Genomic DNA, 22,974 nt, shown 5'->3' with positions numbered 1-22,974 from the left:
GAGTTTGCACATTCTGTCAGTGGGTTTCCTCCAGGTGCTCCAGTTTATTCCCATAGTTCAAAGATGTGTAGGTTCGATGGATTGACCATGCAAAATTGCCCCTTCATGTCCAATAGTTAATTGGGGTTGAAGTGTTACGGGGTTAGGGCGGGGGAATGGGCCTAGGTTGGGTGCTATTTCAGAGGATCGGTGCAAACACGATGCGCTGAATAATAAGTGAGAGATATTTGGACTAAAGTTCCAACAGCAATGGGAGAAAATAGTAGCAGAGCTGGGCAGCTTTGTCAGGAAGCAAGGAATTTGAACAGATCTGGGGAATTAAGCTCTACTTCAGGCAGATTAGTATTCTGGGGTTCCATACATCCAGACTAACCACTTGGTGCTACCTGGGGATATAATATGCGGCCTTTTAACCCAAAAAAACAGTCGACTTAGATCAGGGGCGGAATTCTCCGACCCCCCGCAGGGTCAGGGAATCGCTCGGGGCCGGCGTAAACCCTGCCCCAGCCGTGGCCGGAATTCTCCGCCACCCGGGAATCAGCGGGAGCGGGAATCACACCCCGCCGATCGGCGTGCCCCCCGCACCAATCAGCGGGCCCCTCGCGGCGATTCTCCGGCCCGCGAAGTCCCGCCGCTGTCAGGCCTCTCCCGCCGACCTGGTTTAAACCACCTCTGTGCCGGCGGGTGCAGGCGGCACGAGCGGGCCCCGGGGTCCTGGGGGGCACGGGGCGATCGGACCCCGGGGGTGCCCCCATGGTGGCCTGGCCCGCAATCGGGGCCCACTGATCGGCAGATGGGCCAGTGCCGTGGGGGCACTCTTTTTCTTCCGCCACGGCCTCCACCATGGCGGAGGCGGAAGAGACCCCCACCACCGCGCATGCGCCAGTGGTGACGTCAGCGGCCGCTGATGCTCTGGCGCATGCGCGGACTCACACCGACCGGCGAAGGCCTTTTGGCCAGACCCGATGCCGGCCGGCGTAGCGCCAAAGGCCGTTGGCGCCAGTCGGCGGAGCAGGAGCCACTCAGGCTCGGGCCTAGCCCCTAAAGGTGCGGAGAATTCTGCACCTTTGGGGAGGCCCGATGCCGGAGTGGTTGGCGCCACTCCGCTACGCTGGGACCCCTCGCCCCGCCGGGTAGGGGAGAATTTCGCCCCAGATGTGAGTTTAAAATGTTAAAATCGTGAATCCCAACCCAACCCGCTTCTAACTCACGCTCCTGGTTTTAATGGAGATAGGATAGGGATGGGCAACTAAGAAAACTCAGAAAGTGAATGGGCGGCACGGTAGCACAGTGGGTCACACTATGCTTCACAGCTCCAGGGTCCTAGGTTCGATTCCCAGCTTGGGTCACTGTCTGTGTGGAGTCTGCACGTTCTCCCGGTGTCAGCGTGGGTTTTCTCCAGGTGCTCCGGTTTCCTCCCACATGTTCCGAAAGTCGTGCTTGTTAGGTGAATTGGATATTCTGAATTCGCCCTCTGTGTAACCGAACAGGCGCTGGAATGTGGCGACGAGGAGATTTTCACAGTAACTTAATTGCAGTGTTAATGTAAAACTACTTGTGATAATAAAGATTATTATTATGTATTCCCTGAAGGTAGAATAGCAATTTCAATATTTTTAATGTGGCTGACATCCTCTTATTGATCCTTGATCTCAAATTTTATTTCTGGCTGGACCTCAGGAAATCCAGCTCTTATCTGCTGGAACCAGCTTTCCTGGCATCATCAACCACCCCCCAACCCCACCCCATGATCAGAGCACCGCACTCCCCTCTCCACCGCAGCCTCCAATCTCCCACCTGGCCCCTGACTATGCCCCCGGATGTCTACTTGCCCCCAGCCTCTGATCATTCTGAACTCAATTCTCCAACCTTGCCCATTTTCTGATTCAGAGAAAATGCTGGAGAGAAAAATATATCGGCTCACAAAGAACAAAAAGGTATCGATTCCTATCGACACTAATCTTTATTATCACAAGTAGTTTTACATTAACACTGCAATTAAGTTACTGTGATAATCTCCTCGTCGCCTGTTCGGTCACACAGAGGGCGAATTCAGAATATCCAATTCACCTAACAAGCACGTCTTTCGGGACTTGTGGGAGGAAACCGGAGCACCTGGAGAAAACCAGTTTCGAAAGAATGGTTTTGTTGTTGATGTTGTTGTTCACTTTGGAACTTGTGGAAATCTGGAGAGTTCACAGTCAAATTTGACAGCTCCTTCTAACTGTCCTTCGAAGCTATGGAAATGAGGCAATTCAATTTCAGACAGTGAATATTCATGTTACCGCTGTAGCCAAAAGGAGCTTAATCCTTGCCATACAAAATAAACTAAACTCCCTCTGGTCGGTGAAACAAATGCTGTGAGTGAAGCTTCAAGGGTTAAAGAGTCAATTATGTTTTTAATGAAAGTTACAGACCTTGAGTCTGGTTCCTCAGGCAGACATACAATAAAGCTGTTAAGCCAACTTTCATCCCGAAAAGGAAAAAAAAGATCTGATTGTCACAAAATGCTTTCTTTAAAATAGCCCAGCACTACCCAGATGGAACATACCCACTAGGGTGAAGAAAATGTAAAAGAAACATGTGCTAACCCTCCTAAGGGGACCTTACAGGGATGACATGATAGCTCCATACATCTTTGTTTCCTTGCCTCAACCAATCTAAAAATTCTAATGTGTCCCCTCTAGTTACATTTCCTTATAACACAAGACTGTTGTGCAAACGATTCTGCAGTGGTGCATGAACTAATGATGAGAAACGGTGGAAGACATATGTGCTTATATAAAAACCTTATCTTTGTTGCCCCATTACTCATTGATCTTTCAGAGACCATGTAAACAAGTCATAATGCAGCATCTCAAAGTGGACCAGTTTTTTTTTTCAGTCTTTTTATGTCAGTCTTTTTGAGATTTGTTTCATTTTAAATCTGTTTGTTTTAAAGCGAAACACCAGGCAGGAACGAGCATCACAATGGAGATATAACAGATCTATTGCTGAGGGGCTGGTCTGAAACATTCACACCTGTGCACTGAGGTGCTAGATTTTTGTTGCTGTGGCATCTCATTTACTTTTATTTCAAATACCTCCTCTTTAATATTAAGATAAACAGTAATCATTGTTGAAATAAATTAAATGTTACAACAAAGAAGCAAAATCTCATTTTCTGCTTGAGGTGTAGGAAAGTATTATGTTTCTTTTGGTCTCCCAGAGATCCAATCTAATTTAATTCTCTGTCGTTTCTAAATAAACACTCTCAAAACCTTTCTCATCCTTGGGAATAAGGATGATAGGGGTAATCAATATTTCTAGCATTTTAATTAAAGTTGTTAGTGGAATAAATCCATTTAATTATTTGTTAATGAAATACAAGGTCATTTACCTGACAGGGACTTTGAAGTTGGATTATTGGACAGGAAAGAAAGCAAATAAACTCCATGTCAGTGCCATTTAGCTTTCTGGCATAAGGTTAACAAAAACTTTCATTTTTTTGTAGAGATTTTCAACTTTTCCTTTCTGAAACTGAATATTGTAGAAAACAACTATGAAAACATGGATGTGACCTCAATTAAATCTTTCTCTCCTTGCAAGTGATGTTTTGCAGTCATGAGAATTAAACTGAAAGCCATTGGTTCTTAAGCTAATAAATCTAAGATATGTATTTTCAAAGAATGAAGGCAACTTAGATTAACTGTATTTATCTCAAATGCACCAAAGCAAAAAAAGACACAGGTTCTGATATAATATCACATATCCACCATAGAGCACCTCTTATCATTAGAAGGACATTGTCTTGCTTCAGAATTTAGCCAAACTACCTCAGCAGAAGTAAAACTGATTGTGAGACAAATCAGAAATCTGTAATAAAATCACAAAATGTTGGAAAAACTCAACAGGTCTGGCAGCATCTACTGCAAAACAGATGGAGGGTCATATTAGACTGGGGAAGTTAGCTCTGTTTCCCTCTCCTCAGACATTGTCAGATCTGCTGAGTTTTTATCAATCTTTTCTGTTTTTATTTCATATTTCCACCATCCACAGTATTGTGCTTTTATTTCAGAAATCTGTAAATTGTCCATGTACAAAAAGTCAGTGAAAAACTGGTTGTGGGTTATGTGCTAGCTATCCCTTAATGTAGGGCGGAAATTTTTAAACATACTTTTTTTGTTCTTACTAAACTTCATTATCCAGTCTTCCTAGTTGGTGAAGTGTATTTCTTTCTCCCAGTTTTCAAACTGATCTTTCTAACTATTCTTTTGTCTTTCATTACCAGATATTAAAATCAATTTCCCTCTATTACCATTCATGCTAACGTACTGCAGGCTTCAGAAATCAATAACTTTCACTATCTCTGTTAAAATGCTTTTCGCCGTAGACATTAATTTATTCTGCAATATCCTGTTCAAGTTAGCCTATTATGTAGGGAAGGGGGTTTTCAGTAATATTGGTCGACATGTAGAAGGTGCAGGGTATTGGTCTGCAAATCAATATAATTCATATTTCTTGTAATAATTAAATAGTGCAGTACACTACTGCATTGAGATTATTTTATTAGTCATGACAAATTTTAAATTAGAAGTAATTTTTTTAAGCTACAACAATTTTGAAAATACTGAAATGGATGGATATCAGTTCGTACATGAAAACTGTGCAATATCAATTTTGTTGTATTTTGCAGTTGTATCATGAACCTTAAAGCGTTGCATCGGTTAGGAACAGCTAACCTTCTGTTACCTTTATGGATCCCTGCTAAATATTCCAAAAGGGCTGTTCACTTCCCAGCAGCCATAACAAATCTCTTTGCCAATTTGGGAGATCATTTGAGAAACAGAATTTATTTTTATTCTCAGTATACTCTCAGCTTGAGAATTTTGGCTGTGACATTAAGATCAGCTTTTTACATGACATCAAATGCATTGCTAATTAAGGTTTGCATGTTCATTAAAGCTTTGGCCAATGTTAATTACATATATTAATGGAATCTTGTATAACACCTGCCTAAAGCGATGGCCTTTAATCTTCCAAATATCTCAATTGAAGCGGCTGTTGGTACGGGTTTTCCATAATTTGAATTCAATATACAACCATATAGTTTTCAATCATCTTTTGCATATTTTTCCAATGCATATATTAAATGCATGCCTGCAATTTTAAAATTCTGAAGAGTTTATTAATGCTTGTCACTGGAGGCACTGATCTTATTTTTATCTCTGTAAAATGTATGTTACATTTACCATCTGTTTCTCATATAATCCTTTCCTGTTTGCGTAATTCCTGTGGAGCGTTTTCAAATGCTTCTCTGTTACCTTTAAAATAAACTTTAAGTCGTTCTATTCATTGTTTCTAACTGCACAAAGCAGAAAACATTTGGAATTTTATTGCTGCTTTACTGAAAACACTAAAGCAGGAAATTCCTTTTACACAATAGTGGTTGCTGTACCCAGGAAAGAAGTTGCTGTGGTGCTTTCTAAATCATGGAAGGTTTTATAAGCACATGTATTCATCCATTGATTTGAACAATTTCTGCTTATTCTTGAAAACTATAATTCCATATTTTGTCCTTGTGTTGATATTTACAAATCTGATAACCTTCCATTCATTTCCATCAACTGTGAAGATGGAATTATTCAATATTGGACAGAATATTTGTAATTATTGGCAGGTCTTGTAAGAGCATACTCAACGATACAATTGACCTAACACTGTAATCTTCAATGATGTATGAATGATTGATGTTTACATATGCTATCACCAGAGTACATGTAAGAACTTACAGCAATCAGAAAATTCATTGTAAGCATACAAAGCAGGGTATGAATAGTAAATGATAATAGTTCCTACTAGTAGTGCTTTACATACCTCTTCTGATTGACAGAATACCCAACAGAGAATCCACAAGAGACTTCCAGTTCAGGAACTTTCTTACAGATAGTAAATTGGTGTTGGCATGCACACAAAGTAAATGACATGATTCAGCAGATTTCAAATCCAAATCTAAAACTCTGGAGACAAAAGTAAATATTCATTAAACAACTGAACTTCAGATTGATTTTATTTTGCATCGGCAGCACTCTTGTTAGTTTTAAGTCAGCCTCGGAAATCAGGCCTAAGAATTTAATGCCTTGCACACAGGCTGAGATAAATGAAGTGATCCCGTCGCCTGCAAATGAAGTGAAAATGAAAATAGCTTATTGTCACGAGTAGGCTTCAATTAAGTTACTGTGAAAAGCCCCTAGTCCCCACATTCCGGATAATCGAAACTCTGAAATATGGAGCTCTGAAGGATCACACATCGCTTATTTTATTGGGGTGGTGGAGTGCAGGGAGAGTACTATTTCGGAATAAATGGCATATGTTTTGGGCTAAATCTTTTTTAGTAAGTTTTTCCAATTAAGGAGCAATTGAACATGACCAATCCTGCATGTCTTTTTTGGGTCTGTGGGGGTGAGACCTATGCAGACAGGGGAGAATGTGCAAACTCCACATGGAGAGTGAAACGAGGCCGGGATTGAACCTGGGTCCTCGGCACCATGAGACAGCAATGCTATCCACTGTGCCACCGTGCTGCCCTTGGTCTAAGTTATTGAGACTGCAAATCAGTAATTACCTAACAGCAAACTTCTAGCTTAATCTTCTCAGCTGTACATAGGTTGTCACACACAGAGGCCAGACTATTTTGTTCTGGAGTCTAAGTTCAGTGCAGGAGTGGAAATCAGAGTGATTTCCGCTAGGGGAGCGGGATGGCTGACCACACATGATCTTACACTGTTCAGTGCATTACCTATGCATCCGTACCCACCGTTACCTTATGCGGTTGAAGGTCCAGGTACTTATTTAAAGAGCACTTGGACAGCCTGCACTAATCCTTCTACATTGCTTGGCTACTGCTCCACCCTTTCTCCCTTCTTTGGTCATCCTCCATTCAACTTGCACTGCCACCATCTGACCTCAATCAGAGGCTGGCACTTACAGACACTCCGAAGAGAACAATAAAGCAGCAACTCACTGTTTATCATAGAAGAAGTCTACTTCACCAGGCGCACATCACTTATATACCTTATATACCTTATGAAAGTGAATATTCTGATTTCTTGCTGGCGGAAACTTAATTTGGAGGGGGATTTAATTCTCGTGAGTGGGCTTCTTGATGAGCATACATGACAGCCTATTGCATGCAAAAGGGCTTCCCAGAATAGTTCATCGTGATGCTCGACCCGCCTTTAACCCGTCTTTAAAGTCCCAGGAACTTAGGGCACGATTCTCCGCTGCTCACGACGGGTCGGAGAATAGCCGGAGGGCCTTCACGACAATTTTCACGGCCTCCTGCTATTCTCCCCCCCTCCGGCCGCCCCCGACACGAATCGCTGCTCGCCGTTTTTAACGGCGAACAGCGATTCTCCGCAGGCCGATGGGCCGAATACCGCGGAGTTTACGGCCGTGAGGGGTTCGTAAAAACGGCCGCAAAGTGCCCGTCCCGGACAACCATGGCACCGATTGTGGCACAACCAGGGTGGCATGGGCCTGCGATCGGTGGGCACCGATCGCGGGCAGTGGGTCCGATACCCGCACACTATTTGTTCTTCCGCCGCCCCGCAGGATCAGTCCACGGGGCGGCTGAGGGGCATGACGGCCCGCGCATGTTTGACGCGTCTGCGTGATGACGTCATCCGCGCATGCGCGGTTTGGAGCCATCCAACCCGCGCATGCGCGGCTGACGTCATTGTGCGCGTCAGCCGTCGTGACTCTTGGCGGGCGGAGTTAGCGACGTTCGCTAACTCCGCGTCGCCGTGATTCCCCCGGCCCCGATACTAGCCCCGCCCGGGGGGGAGAATCGGGTCCCGGGACGGAGCTCCGAGGCTGGTTTGAAACACGGCCAGTTTCACGCCAGCCTTCACGGCACGCCGGATTTGCGGAGAATCGGGCCCTTAATTTCTAAAGTTCATCTGGTTGTCAGGAAATTGATTTTTGGCCTGACGCCAGATTAAGTTTCCCCCATCTGCCAAGATTCCCAATGCTGTCAGGCCAAGCAGATTCTGCCCATGTGCCTAAGCTATTAACACCGTCAATGTTTTGTTTGCATTTGTTAACAGTTTAATGATAATAGCAAGAAAATATTTATTTGAGAAACGTTTCTTCAGGTTAAAAAAGGAAAGAAAGGAAATGTGTGTAAATAGCAAGCACACATTTCGGATATGAAAGATAGGTTGCACATCCAAATATTTAAATAATTGTATTTGTGGACGACACAGCAGCACAGTGGTTAGCACTGTTGCTTCACAGCACCAGGGTCCCAGGTTCGATTCCCCCTTGAGTCACTGTGTGGAGCCTGCATATTCGCCCTGTATCTCTGTGGGTTTCCTCCGGGTGCTCCAGTTTTCTCCCACAAGTCCCAAAAGACATGCTGTTAGATAATTTGGACATTCTAAATTGTCCCTCTGTGATCCCGAACAGGTGCCCGAATGTGGCAACTAGGGGCTGTTCACAGTAACTTCATTGCAGTGTTAATGTAAGCCTACTTGTGACAAAAAGATTATTCTTAAATATGTTCTGGGTGCATTTCTAAATGTTTTGAAGACCCAGCAGACCCATTGAATGTCTGAGAAAGCTGGCTTGATATTGCACTGAAACTGAAGCAGTGCAAGACTGATACCTCCAGGGGTCAGACTTTGCTCTTTTGTGGACTTTAGCCAGCACCCAAAGGCCGGCTCATATTACAAATTCAGCCTTGATCACCTTTAGCAGAAAGTACTTTGCAGTATAAGTACTGAGACCAAAGACACACCACAGAGTGAAGAGACATATCTTTGTGAGGAATTGTATTGTCTAATGTTCTTGACTCTGTCAATTTTCATTACATATCAGAAGTCTTTTGTTAAAGAGTTTACCAAACATGTTTTACCTTTTCATTGAAGATACAACATTCTGGATTTTTAAAAATAGTTTGTATGTTGTTCAAGTAAAATCTCTTTGATTTTGGTGTAATTATCTTACTTCTCACTAAATCTATTCATGTTAGCCTGACAGTAGCATTCTAACAATGTGATATTTTCCACCTTTCAGAGTAAACCAAAGAATGTGTTTAAATGTTCATTGTGGTCTTTGGTTCATTACATCATAATTAAGGGATAATTGTCAGTCCCATGGTACATTATCTCACTCACTGGACAATATCAAACTCACAGTAAACAAAATAGTTCAGTTTCTGCCCCTCCAGTCTGGCCCCAAAGCAGAATGTTGTGACAAAACCTGGGCAATAATTCATTTTTTTAACGGATAGGGCAGGTTAAATTAGTGTGTAATTTCACAGGACATTTTCTTGGTATAGTTTCACAGATCAATGTCACCCAAACTCTCCTAATAATAATATTATTATTATTCCTCCGCGAGTTGCCCGTATTACAAAAGCTAATTGGTCAATTATTTGCTGGAATCCAGCCAAAAGAGATGCTAAATTCAAAAGCTCTTTAAACTTTTCTGCATGGATTATTATGTTAAATGATAGCCTTTTATACATATAAGAGCTTTGTGGCTGGTGTAAGGAAATTATTTACATTTTCCTGAAATTGTGAAAATTAATACCTTATTTGAGGAATGTATCCCACATTCAGTTGGCACTTACGTTAAGAAGAGTGCATATAGTGAAATCGCTCACATATCTAACAGGAGTACACTGATACCTTAAAGCAGATAATGTATAAGGGAAATGTGAACACTTGTTATATTTTGCAAATGAGAACATTCAGCTCCATCCATGTCCTCGGAATGGCTCAAAGTGCTTGTTCATTGCATTTTTAAAAGTGTAGACAAACACAGCAGCTAATTTTTGCCTGGCAAATTCTTTTTTTAAAAAATAATGTTTATTGAGAAATTTTGATTTTATACAACATTGACGCACCTTAGTAAAATACCGAAAATAACAATAATATTAACAATCATATACATTCGCCCCATCCCCATGAACAACCCAGCATTTTAACAACAACGCAAATTAACACACTATAAAGTTACAGAATAAACACTACAATAATGCACCCCCCCCCCCCCCCCCCACCACTCCGGGTTGCTGCTGCTATTGACCCAGTTACCTATCTCTGAGCCAGGAAGTCCAGAAAAGGCTGCCATCGTTTATAGAACCCTTGTATTGATCCTCTCAGGGCAAATTTGACCTTTTCCAATTTTATAAATCCCGCCATGTCACTGATCCAGGTCTCCACGTTTGGGGGCCTCGCATCCTTCCACTGTAACAGAATCCTTCGACGGGCTACTAGGGACGCAAAGGCCAGGACACCGGCCTCTTTCGCCTCCTGCACTCCCGGCTCTACCGCAACTCCAAAAAATCGCGAGTCCCCACCCTGGTTTGACCCTGGATCCAAATACCCTCGACACCGTCCCCGCCACCCCCTTCCAGAATTCTTCCAGTGCTGGGCATGCCCAGAACATATGGGCGTGGTTCGCAGGACTCCCCGAACATCTGGTGCAGCTGTCCTCACCCCCGAAGAACCTACTCATCCTAGTCCCGGACATGTGGGCCCGGTGCAGCACCTTAAATTGGATGAGACTATGCCTTGCACATGAGGAGGAAGAGTTGACTCTCTCCAAGGCCTCCGCCCAAGTCCCGTCCTCTATCTGCTCCCCGAGTTCCTCCTCCCATTTAGCCTTCAGCTCCTCCACTGACGACTCCTCCACCTCCTGCATTACCTTATAGATGTCAGACACCTTCCCCTCTCCTACCCACACCCCCGAAAGCACTCTGTCCATCGTCCCCTGCGAGGGCAGCAAAGGGAATCCCTCTACCTGTCGCCTAGCAAACGCCTTTACCTGCAGGTACCTGAACATGTTCCCCTGGGGAAGGCCAAATTTATCTTCCAGTTCCCCCAGGCCCGCAAACCTCCCGCCAATAAACAGGTCCCTCAATTTGCTGATGCCCGCCCTTTGCCACCCCCTGAATCCCCCATCCGTGTTCCCCGGGATGAACCGATGGTTGCCACCTAGTGGAGCCTCCATCGAGCCCCCTGTTTCCCCCCGATGCCGTCTCCACTGTCCCCAGATTCTTAGGGTTGCCGCCACCACCGGGCTCGTGGTAAACCTCTTAGGGGAGAGCGGCAACGGTGCCGTTACCATGGCACCCAGGCTCGTACCTCTACATGACGCCATCTCCATTCTTTTCCACGCCGCCCCTCCCCCCTCCATCACCCATTTACGCACCATTGACACATTGGCTGCCCAATAGTACCCCAGAAGGTTGGGCAGCGCCAGCCCGCCTCTATCCCTTCCTCGCTCCAGGAACACCCTCCTCACTCTCGGAGTCCCATGTGCCCACACAAAGCTCAGAATACTGCCGGTCACTCTCCTAAAGAAGGCCCTGGGGATAAATATGGGCAGGCACTGAAAAAGGAACAAGAACCTCGGAAGCACTGTCATTTTGACGGACTGCACCCTCCCCGCCAATGACAATGGCAGCATGTCCCACCTCCTGAACTCCTCCTCCATCTGATCTACCAGTCTGGTAAAGTTATGCTTGTGGAGAGTCCCCCAGTCCCCGACCACTTGCACCCCCAGGTACCTAAAGCTCTCCCCTGCCCGCCTAAGCGGGAGCCTACCAATTCCTTCCTCCTGGTCTCCAGGGTGCACCACAAACACCTCGCTCTTGCCTAAGTTTAATTTATAACCTGAGAAGGTCCCAAACTCGGCTAGCAACTCCATCACTCCCGGCATCCCTCCCACCGGGTCCGCCACATACAGTAGCCTGGCAAATTCTTTAACAGTGAATCAGATAATTTATTTAATTTGGTGATGTTGATTAAGGATTCCAAGGTCTTTATCCTTCTGTTAAGACAGATTGGGACTTGGTTAGCATTTCAGCACCCCTGAAACTGCAGCAATCCCTCACTGTTGCACACAATTGTCAGCCTAGGTTATGTGCAAGTGCTGAAGTTGGCTTTGAACCCACACAATTCTAACTCAGAGTTGAGAGGGAAATCCCTCGGCCAACTATGCATTTGCTTGAATGGCACCATTTACAATTGTACCTACGTGTTGCAAATGGGATTGCCAAGTTGCAGGAGTCATCCCTGTAGTTTGAAGCCTTACCAGATCATTGTGGAAAGGTATTTCCTATGAGAATGGAGGGAGCGTTGAAGAGAGAACCCACATATGACGCCATTTCAATGTTTCTATGCTAACAGGAGCCGTGGAGAATTGTTGCTGAGGGAGGATTGGAGATAAGGCTGTCTAGTCACTGTTCTACCTAGGGGCACAATATTCCACATGGTGGGGGGAGGTGGGGGAATCAGCAAATGAAAACATATAACCACAAAATTGATGCAAGGAACTGAAATTAAAAGCAGAATTTTCACAATGTAGATGGAATACAACTGAGATTTTTTTCCAAATTGCAACTTTGATTATTTTTACTGTAATTTGTTTTATATTCATGTTGGAAACCATAGTATCTTGGGATAAAAGCACTGAATTATTCCGCGATATGGGTAAATTAATTGTGTTTTGAACAGAGGCTATGGAACACAGTTTGCCTGAATTGGGAATGCTAATGAATGCTATTGGGGAAAGGTTTGTGGTCTAAAGCCAGATTTGAAAAAATACAGAATTGAAACAGAATGGAAAACATTGCAGATAAAATATTAATAACTGTGAATGTGGTGTGGGATTAACTGAAAACAAAATCTTGCATAGACTACAAGGTGATTGGTGTAAATTGCTTCTGCCTGTAATTTGCAACAATCAGGGCTATGTGAGAGAACTGTACTGCTAGAATTAAGTGATCTAAGCCCTTGAAACTCCGATGACATAAAGTTGAATGAATAGTATTGTAATACCAACCAACTGAACACAATTCTGACATTGTAAAATCACTCCCACACTTTGCCCTGACTTGCCTTGGAGACAAGAAATTGTAAGCAACCTTAATTGTTAACCCACTGAGTTTCATTTGGATCTTGCTAAATGTGAGCCTACCTTCTGTAAAATTATACAGTTGAATTGCACACAAGGGAGTGAAAATACATTACTCATTTTGTGAAAAATCTAAATATGTCATTTTATTGATGCAATGCCCACATGCTAACCTGATTCTCAAAGGATGGTATACAAAATCCCTGCATTTGTGATTCAGGTTACAAAGAATATTCTGAGCTGTCGATGAACGCTGAACTATTCATGTTTATACATACGAACATACGAATTAGGAATAGGAGTCGGTCACTTGGCCCCTGGAGACTGCTTGACTATTCAATCACCGCTGATCTGATTTCAACCTCAACTTCACATTCCTGCTTACCGCCAATAACCTTTCACTCCCTTGCTTATCAGGAATCTATCTACCTCCACCTTAAAGAAATTCAAGGCCTCTATCTCAACCATCTTTTGAGGACGTGAATTCCGAAGTCTCACAGCCGTCTGGAATCATTTTGTTTTCCTCATCTCTGTCCTAAATGGGCGACATTATATTTCAAAACAGTGATCCTGTGTTCTAGATTTTCGCACAGGGGTAAATAACCTCTCCACATTCACCCTGTCAAGTCCCCTCAGGGTCATGTATGTTTCAATCAAGTGACCTCTTACTCTTCAAAACTCTAGTGGATTCAAGCCAAGCCTGTCCAGCCTTTCCTCATAAGTCAACCTGCCCTATCCAGCTATTAATCTAGTAAACATTCTCTGAACTGCTTCCAATACATTTACACTTTTCTGTAAATATGGAGACCAGTATTGTATACAGTACTTCAGATGTAGTCTCACCAATGCCCTATGTAACTGAAGCATAGCCTCCCTACTGTTGTATTTAATTCCCCTTGCAATAAATGGTAACATTCTATTCGCTTTACTAATTACTTGAAATACCTGCATGCTAACATTTTGCACGAGGACACCTAGACCCTTCTGCATCTCAGAACTCTGTAATCTCTTAATGTTCAGCTAATATGCCTCCTTTTTTATTTGTCCTGCCACAATGGACAACCTCACATATTCCCACATTCTACTCCATTTGTCAGATCTTTGCCAACTCACTTAACCTATCCTTTTGTAGCCTTCCTATGTCCTCTTCACAACTTACTTTCCTGCCTATCTTTGTATCATCAGCAAATTTAGCAACCACACCATCAGTCCCTTCATCCAAATCATTTCTATAAATAGTAATGCGTTGGGTCCCCAGCACTGATCATTGTGGCACACCATTTTGCACCCTGCCAACCAGAAAATTACCCATTTACGTGAACTCTTTGTTCCCTGTTAGGCAGCCAATCTTTTATCCATGCCAATATGTTACCCCCTACACCATGAGCTTTTATTTTCCCCAAATATCTTTTGATGCAGCACCTTATCAAATGCCTTCTCGAAATCTAAGTGCAAAACATCCACTGGTTCCCTTTTATTCACTGTACATGTTACTTCAAATAACTCAAATAAGTTAGTTAAACAAATTTCCCTTTCACAAAACCACTTTGACTCTGCCTGCTTGCCGTGAATTCATCTAAATGCTCTGTTGTAACATTTTTAATAATAGCTTCTAACATTTTCCCTATGACATATGTTCAGTTCACTGGGCTGGAGCTTTCTGCTTTCTGCCTCGCTTCCTTTTTTGAATCACATTTGCTACTTTCCAATCAAATGGAACCTTCCACGAATCAACTGAATTTTGAAAATTAAAACCAATGCATCAACTATTTCACTAGCCATTTCTTTTGAGGCCCTAATATGAAAGCCATCAGGACCCGGGGAACCGTTAATCCTCAGTTCCAACAATTTGGTCTTTTCCACTTCCCCGATGATTACAACTTTCTTGAGTTCAATCCTCCTCTCCAATTCCTGATTTCTTGCTATTTCTGGGATTTCATTTGTATTCTCTATCGTGACGACCAAAGCAAAATATCTATTCATCAACCATCTCCATATTTTTAATTATTAACTCCCCAGACTCACTTTCGAGTGGACCAATACTCACTTTATTAACTCTTTTTAAAGTATTTAAAGAAACTCTTACTCTGCCGAGGGGCCTCACGGTAGCATGGTGGTTAGCATCAATGCTTCACAGCTCCAGGGTCCCAGGTTCGATTCCCGGCTGGGTCACTGTCTGTGTGGAGTCTGCACGTCCTCCCTGTGTGTGCGTGGGTTTCCTCCGGGTGCTCCGGTTTCCTCCCACAGTCCAAAGATGTGCGGGTTAGGTGGATTAGCCATTCTAAATTGCCCGTAGTGTAAGGTTAATGGGGGGATTGTTGGGATACGGGTTACGTGGGTTTAAGTAGGGTGATCATTGCTCGGCACAACATCGAGGGCCGAAGGGCCTGTTCTGTGCTGTACTGTTCTATGTTCTATGTTTATATTTATAGCTAGCTTTCCCTCGTACTCGTATTTATCCTTCCTTATACATTTTTGAGTTATTCTTTGCTGTTTTTTAATATTCTGTCCAATCTTTTTACATTGCCTCCCATCCTTGAGCAATTCTATGCTTTTTCTTTAAATTTGAAACTATCTTCAATTCTTTTAGTTAACCACGAATGGTGGATCTTTCCCTCAGAATTTTTCTTTCTCATTGGACTGTATCGATTCTGTATGTTCTGAAATATCTCCCTAAATGTCTGCCACTGCATCTCTACTGACCAATACCTTAACCTCAATTGCCAGTCCACTTTCAATAGCTCTGCTTTCATGCTCTAATAAATTCTAGTTAAGTTTAAAATACTAGTCTTAGGCTCACTCTTCTCTCCCTCAAACTGAATGTAAAATTCAAACATATTATGATCACTGCTACCAAGAGTCGCCTTTACTATGAGGTAATTAAATAACCCTACCTTGTTGCACATTTTCAGAGGTCTCGTATAGTCTTCTCCCTGGTTGACTCTAGAATCTGAGTTGCGTTAAAAACATTTTACCTATTTGCCATCGACACGTTCTTTGCTCACCTGGTTGTTCCAGTCAGGGGCCGGATGTTTCCGGCCGTTCACACCGGTGTGATCATCCAGTCCAGCCGACGGCACACCCCGACGGAGATTTCCCGACAACGGGGGGTGCATTCAATGGGAAACCCCGTTGACAATGGTAGGACGAGAAGATCCCGCCGCCGGCCAATGGTGGGCCACTTCTGCCACCGCGAAACACGTGGCAGGTTGCGCAGAAAGCCCCGGCCTATATGTAGATAATAATCCTTCCTGGTAATCACTGTGCCTTTCTGACAAGCTTGCCAATTTTTACCATCACTCCAGTGGATTTTCCATTTTTTTTGTTTAATAAACATTTTATTGAGGTATTTTTTTGGTATTATAACCACAAAACAATAAACAATGTACATGAAACTATAAACATAGGGCAAAAGCCATCTCCCTCCCTCACAGGTCCCACCTTTATTAACCCCCTACTCTAAGCTAAACTAAAACCCCCCCCCACTTCTGCTGACGATTAATTTCCCACTGAGAAGTCGACGAACGGTTGCCACCTCCGGGTGAACCCTAACAGTGAGCCTCTCAAGGCGAACTTGATTTTCTCCAAACAGAGAAAGCTAGCCATGTCCGATAGCCAGGTCTCCGACTTCGGGGGCTTTGAGTCCCTCCGTGCTGATAGTATCTGTCTCCGGGCTACCAGGGAAGCAAAGGCCAGAACGTCTGCCTCTTTCTCCTCCTGGATTCCCGGGTCTTCCGACACCCCAAAAATCGCCACCTCTGGGCTCAGCGCCACCCTTGATTTAAACACCGTGGACATCTGCAAACCCCTGCCAAAATCCCCTGAGCTTTGGACATGCCCAGAACATGTGGACATGGCTCGCTGGTCCTCCCGCACATTTCGCACACCTGTCCTCTACCCCAAAGAATCTGCTCATCCGGGCCACTGTCCTGTGAGCCCGGTGAATGACCTTAAATTGTATCAGGCTGAGCCTGGCACAAGTTGCGGTTGCGTTGACTCTACTCAACGCTTCCGCCCATAGACCATCCTCTATCTCACCTCCCAGCTCCTCCTCCCACTTGCACTTCAGCTCCTCGGTCTGTGTCTCCTCGGACCCCGTAAGTTCCTTGTAAATGCCAGAGACGCTCCCTTCTCCTACCCACCCTCTGAAAACTACCCTGTCCTGAATCCCCCTTAGCGGTTGGAGCGGGAAGGTTGACACCTGTTCACGTAGGAAGTCCCGCACCTGCAGATACCAGAATTTGTTTCCCCTCGCCAACCCAAACTTCTCCTCCAACGCCCTCATACTCAGAAAGCTCCACTCTATAAACATATCCCCCATCCTCTCAATCCCTGCTCTCCACCATATCTGGAATCCCCCATCCATACTTCCCAGGGAAAAACGGTGATTATTACAGATTGGGGACTAGACCGAAGCTCCCACTGCTCCCACATGTCTCCTCCATTGCCCCCAGACTCTCGGGGCCACCACCACCACGGGGCTGGTGGAGCACCGTGCCAGCGGGAATGGCAGAGGCGCAGCTACCAAAGCCCCCAAACTGGTGCCCTTGCTTGAAGCCGCCTTCATACAGTCCGATGCCGACCCCTCCCCCACCACCCACTTCCTGATCATGGCTATCTTCTCCCTCCAGTAATAGTTACTAAAATTTGGCAGCGCCAGCTCGCCCTCTCCCCAACTCCGCTCAAGCATTAACTTCCTTACCCGCGGGGTCTTGCCTGCCCAAACAAAGCCAGAGATCACTTTGTCGACCTGTTTAAATAAGAACCGCAGAATAAAGGTGGGGAGACATTGAAACACGAACATGAATCTTGGGAGGACCATCACCTTCATAGTCTGCACCCTCCCAGCTAATGACAACGGGAGCACGTCCCATCTCTGAAAATCGTCCTTCATTTGGTCTATTAGCCGGGCCAGATTTAAGTTATGCAGCTGATCCCATTCCCGTGCCACTTGAATGCCTAGGAACCTAAAGCTTCCCCTTACTAATCTAAACGGCAGCTCCAATCGCCTCTCCTGTCCGCTCGCCTGGACCGCAAACATCTCACTTTTCCCCATATTTAGCTTCTACCCCACAAACCGGCCAAACTCCCCTAGAATCCTCATGATTTCTTCCATCCCCTCTAATGGATCCGATACATACAGAAGCTGGTCATCTGCATAGAGCGAGACTCTGTGCTCCACCCCCCCCCCCCCCCCCTTCCGGACCAGCCCCTTCCAGCCCCTTGAGGCTCTCAGAGCAATTGCCCACGGCTCTATAGCTAGCGCGAACAACAGTGGGGAGAGGGGGCATCCCTGTCTCGTCCCCAGGTGCAGTCTAAAATAGCCCAATGTTGTCCAATTCATCCGTACGCTTGCCACAGGAGCCTGATACAGCAACCTGACCCAGTCAATAAAGCCCCGCCCAAATCCAAACTGTCCCAGTACCTCCCACAGATAATTCCATTCTACACAATCAAAAGCCTTTTCTGCATCCATTGCGACCACGACCTCCACTTCCCTACCTTCCGGGGACATCATGATCACAATGAACTCCTTCCTACATTGGCCACCAACTGCCTACCCTTAACAAACCCCGTCTGGTCCTCCCCAATAACGTCCGGAACACAATCCTCAATCCTGGAGGACAAAAGTTTGGCCAGCAGTTTGGCGTCCACATTCAACAGGGATATCGGCCTGTCGGACCCACACAGTTCCGGGTTCTTCTCCCGCTTCAGAATCAGTGAAATTCGTGGCCTGTGACATTGTCGGGGGCAGCACCCCTCTTTCCCTTGCCTCTTTGAACATCCTCATCAACACCGGCCCCAATATCCCAGAGAACTTTTTATTAAACTCCACTGGGGACCCGTCCGGCCCCGGGGCTTTACCCGCCTGCATGGTCTTCAGAGAGACAGCTCACCATTGGCCGCCAACTGGATCTGCAGGTCATGCTGAACCTGATGTCCATTTGCATTGCTCACCAGCCATGCCACCAGGGAACCCGCCGCTGGGTTTGTCTTGGACAGGACCAGAAGGTCCCACCAGTGGAATGCTTGCCCATGCCATTTTTACCTACATGTATCATGATAACTGGGTCCTCCTCCTCCCACTGCATGTTCCTCTCCAGCCCAGAGCAAATGTCCCGAACCCTAACTCCAGGCAGACAAGACAGCCACCTCGACTCTCGCTCTTCCTGCGGAGGACAGTGTCAGTCCCTCTCACTATGCTGTCTTGTAGTATGTCTACATTCTTGCTTTCTTCCCCCTGCTTGAACAGCTTCCTCTACCATAGTGCCATGGCCAGCCTGCTCATCTACCTTGCACATCTCACTTTCATCCACACAGGTTGTGAGCACCTCAAACTTGTTTGATAATTGCAAAGTCTGAGGCTCCTCCACTACTGTCTGCTTGGCCTTTTTACTTGCCTCACTCATGGTCACATCCTCCTGTACCTCACTGCTGACCAAAATAGACGACCCTATTCTAAGAGGTGTAACCATATTCTGGAGCAAAGTGTCCAGGTTATTCTTCCCCTTTCTTAGATTGTGTAATGTCTGTAGATCAGTTTCCAGATCAATAACCCTCATCTATCACTTTTCTCGCGCTAACATTTCCTGCAAATGTGTTTGTCCTGGACTGCCTTGCCTTTCAAAACCTCCCACATTCCACAGTTGCAACATAACACCTGTCCAGCCATTTGTTACTTATGTTATTTAGTTAACTTAATACTCTCTTAATTAACTTAGAGTGATTCCTGTGTATCCTATGTATGTACTCGTTCAATGCTCAGTATTTCATTATTCAATTATTAAGTGCACTGGCAACGAAAAGTTACACATTTCTTAAATAAAAATATTTTTATTTTATTTTAACGTTCTAGTTATTTTCATCTATGGATCTAGCTTAACTCTCATTATTCATCCACATGCACCTTTCTGTTCCCAGGGAGAAATCCGGCTTATCAACTTAGAGACCAGGAGAGATGCTGTGGAACAGATGTCACTGAAGCTTTATAACGAGCAGTACACGAGTGGCAACAACAGAAAACAAGAATTTGCTGCAATGTCAAAAGTCAATCGGGTAGATACTTACAGGTATGGAATTAATTGTATAACTCATTTTTATTTAATAACCTGAGTCAATTATTTCTTGAAGTACAACACATGACTGCAGCTAAGTACACATTAATATACAACTATCTTTATGGCTTAAATGTAATCATTCTGTAGTCAGCCCATAACAGGCCTTGTTTATTAAGTAAACTAACCCGAGATGTTAAAACAGATGAACCTGAAGCTAGGTCTAAGTACTATTTTATAGGCACCCCAATCCTTTGAATATATGTTGATTGACACATTTGCTGAGCTTCATATTGCATTCTTTATTTCTTTACTCATTCGGTTTTTACAGTTTTAGCACAATATTCTATATTTACAGAAAAGACTGGACAATCTTGGCAGGTCTGACAGCATCCCTGGTGAGAGAAGGGAGCTAAAGTTTCGAGTCTGGATGGGGCTGTTTAGCACAGGGCTAAATCGCTGGCTTTGAAAGCAAACCAAGGCAGGCCAGCAGCACGGTTCAATTCCCGTAACAGCCTCCCTGAACAGGTGCCGGAATGCGGCGACTAGGGGCTTTTCACAGTAACTTCATATGAAGGCTACTTGTGACAATAAGAGATTTTCATTTCACTCTTTGACAAAGAGCTTTGAGAAAGAATCATTCAGACTTGAAACGTTAGCTCGCTTCTCTCACCACCGATGCAGTCAGACCTGCCAAGATTGTTCAGAATTTTCTCTTTTTGTTTCAGATTCCAGCATCTGAAGTAATTTGCTTTTATTCTAAAATTACATTGTGTTTAAGAACTCCAAAATAACTGCTGTCCAATTATAAAATCATAGAATCTCTCCAGTGCAATAGGTGGCCATTCGGCCCATCGAGAACCTCTGAAAGAGCACCCATGGCCCACCCCCCACCCTGTTACCCCACCTAACCTGTGATTTGAGCACTTAGATTTTCTCCATCTTGATGTTTTATACCCCAGTGTTTCAACAGCAGGAGGGAGAATAACAGGTGGCCTGTGTCTTGTGGTCGGTAACACGTGCTACTCAATCCTTGGTTGACGGAGAGTTCTTCTGAATCTCGATGAAGAAGACTCTAACTCGTCCAGTAACGACAAAGGTTTATTGAGTAACTATAACAACAAGTGCATGAGTTCTTTACCTTAACTTTGATACTAGTGATTAGGTTAACAAGATCTAACTACAATAACTATACGTAACTCCACTAGCCATCTGAACTATTCTGATATTATCCTGGTCACAGTGCACCCGAGAGAGAGCGAGAGACTGAGGGAGACAAAATGGCCGCGATTCTCCGCAACCACGATGGGTGGGGGAATAGCGGGAGGTCCGCTCCCGCACCTCCCGCTATTCTCCCACCCCACCCCCCCCACCCCAAAATGGCGTGTCCGGTTTTCCGACACGCTGCTCGGAGAAACACGGGCCGCCGTTTTTCACGGCGGCCCGCGATTCTCCGACCCGGATGGGCCGAGAGGCCTGCTGTTCCCGACCTGTTCACCACGGCGGCAACCACACCTGGTCACTGCCGTCGTGAACATGGCGCGCCAGGTAAGTGTGGGGCCTAGGGGGGGGCGGATCGGGGATCGAGCACCACGACCGTGCTCGGGAGGGGACTGGCCCGCGATCGGTGCCACCGATCGTCGGGCCGGCGTCTTAAGGGGGCGCACTCTTTCCCCTCCGCCGCCCCGCAAGATCAAGCCGCCACGTCTTGCGCCCTTCCCACTGGCCGGAATGGCAGGAAGTCACGCCCGATTCCACGTTTGGGACCTCATTAATTATGCACAGGTGAGGTCTTCCGGTGGCGGCCATGCGCGGGTAGGTTGCGTTTTCGGCAGCTGCCGCCGCTAATGGACTAATGGTCCCTTTCAAGGAGCTTTTACAGCCCCTTTTCAGCGCAAACAGGCGGGCAAACGGCGATAGAAGCCTCCCCACAGCAGTTTATGGAGGGGACCAGGAGCAGGACGGCCAAACAAACGACCAGTGAGAAGCGGCAGGAACGGGCGCGGGATCAGAAAATGGCGGCCGGCTTGGATCAGGCAGCGTGGGCCCAATGGTCGCGGGAACAGCAGGAGTTCCTTAGAAGCTGCTTTGCTGACCTGAAAACGGAGATGCTGGCCCCAATGAAGGCCTCCAAGGAGAAAATGGTTGCGACCCAGAAAATGCAGGAGGAGGCGATCAAGGAGATTGAGAAAAAGGTCTTGGATAATGAAGACGAGATACTGGGCCTGGCCGTCAGGGTGGAGGCACTCGACGCCCTACACAAGAGGTGGCAGGAGAGGCTGGAAGACTTTGAAAACAGGTCCAGGAGGCAGAACCTGCATATTCTTGGCCTACCTGAGGGTGCGGAGAGTTCAGACACAAGTGCACTCGTAACCACATTATTGGGGTCCCTGATGGGGCCAGAAGCATTCCCTCGGCCTCTGGAACTGGATGGGGTGCACAGAGTCCTTGCAAGGAAACCCAAAACGAATGAACTGCCGAGGGCCATGGTGGTGCGGTTCCACCGCTTCTCAGATAAGGAACCAGTCCTATGATGGGCTGAAAAGGAGCGAAGCAGCAGGTGGGAGAACAGGGTAATCCGCATCTACCAAGACCTGGGAGCAGAGCTGGCCAAGAGGCGCACTGGATTCAACCGGGCTAAGGCGGCCCTCCACAGCAAAGGGGCGAAGTTCAGGCTGCTGCATCCGGAGAGGCTGTGGGTCACGTATCTAGGTCGTCACCATTACTTTGATACACCGGATGAGGCGTGGAATTTCATTCAGCAAGAAAAGTTGGACGCGAACTAAAGGACAGCCACACTGGGACGTTACTCTGGTGGGTATGGTAATTGCTGAGTAGCCGGAAGGAGCGACATTATGTTGTTTCCTCTTATTTTTGTTTGTTCCCTGTTTTTTCGGCCATGTTTTCGACTCTTGTAGAACTCTGCTACAGAAGGAGGAGGGGGCCCTGTACGTGGGGCTGCTCTCCTTGCAGCTGGGGCCGTTTCTTTGATGGGGCCAGGTTTGCTGTT

At 45.6% G+C, this 22,974-nt stretch overlaps 1 protein-coding gene across 5 annotated transcripts in view; it reads left to right on the top strand.

Moving 5' to 3' along the window:
• Positions 1 to 22,974, top strand: part of akap6 (A kinase (PRKA) anchor protein 6) — a 711,546-nt gene that overhangs the window by 452,327 nt on the left and 236,245 nt on the right. For all 5 annotated transcript variants that reach the window (XM_038781180.1, XM_038781196.1, XM_038781187.1 and 2 more), the window contains one exon: positions 19,831 to 19,979. In XM_038781180.1, coding sequence (XP_038637108.1) covers positions 19,831 to 19,979 — 149 coding nt within the window. The remainder of the gene's footprint in view (positions 1 to 19,830; positions 19,980 to 22,974) is intronic.

This window comes from Scyliorhinus canicula, chromosome 2, assembly GCF_902713615.1.
Source record: "Scyliorhinus canicula chromosome 2, sScyCan1.1, whole genome shotgun sequence".
Taxonomy (NCBI): Eukaryota; Metazoa; Chordata; class Chondrichthyes; order Carcharhiniformes; family Scyliorhinidae; genus Scyliorhinus; species Scyliorhinus canicula.
The sequence above is the reverse complement of the archived record's forward strand: the minus strand, read 5'-3'. Positions and strand labels throughout refer to the sequence as shown.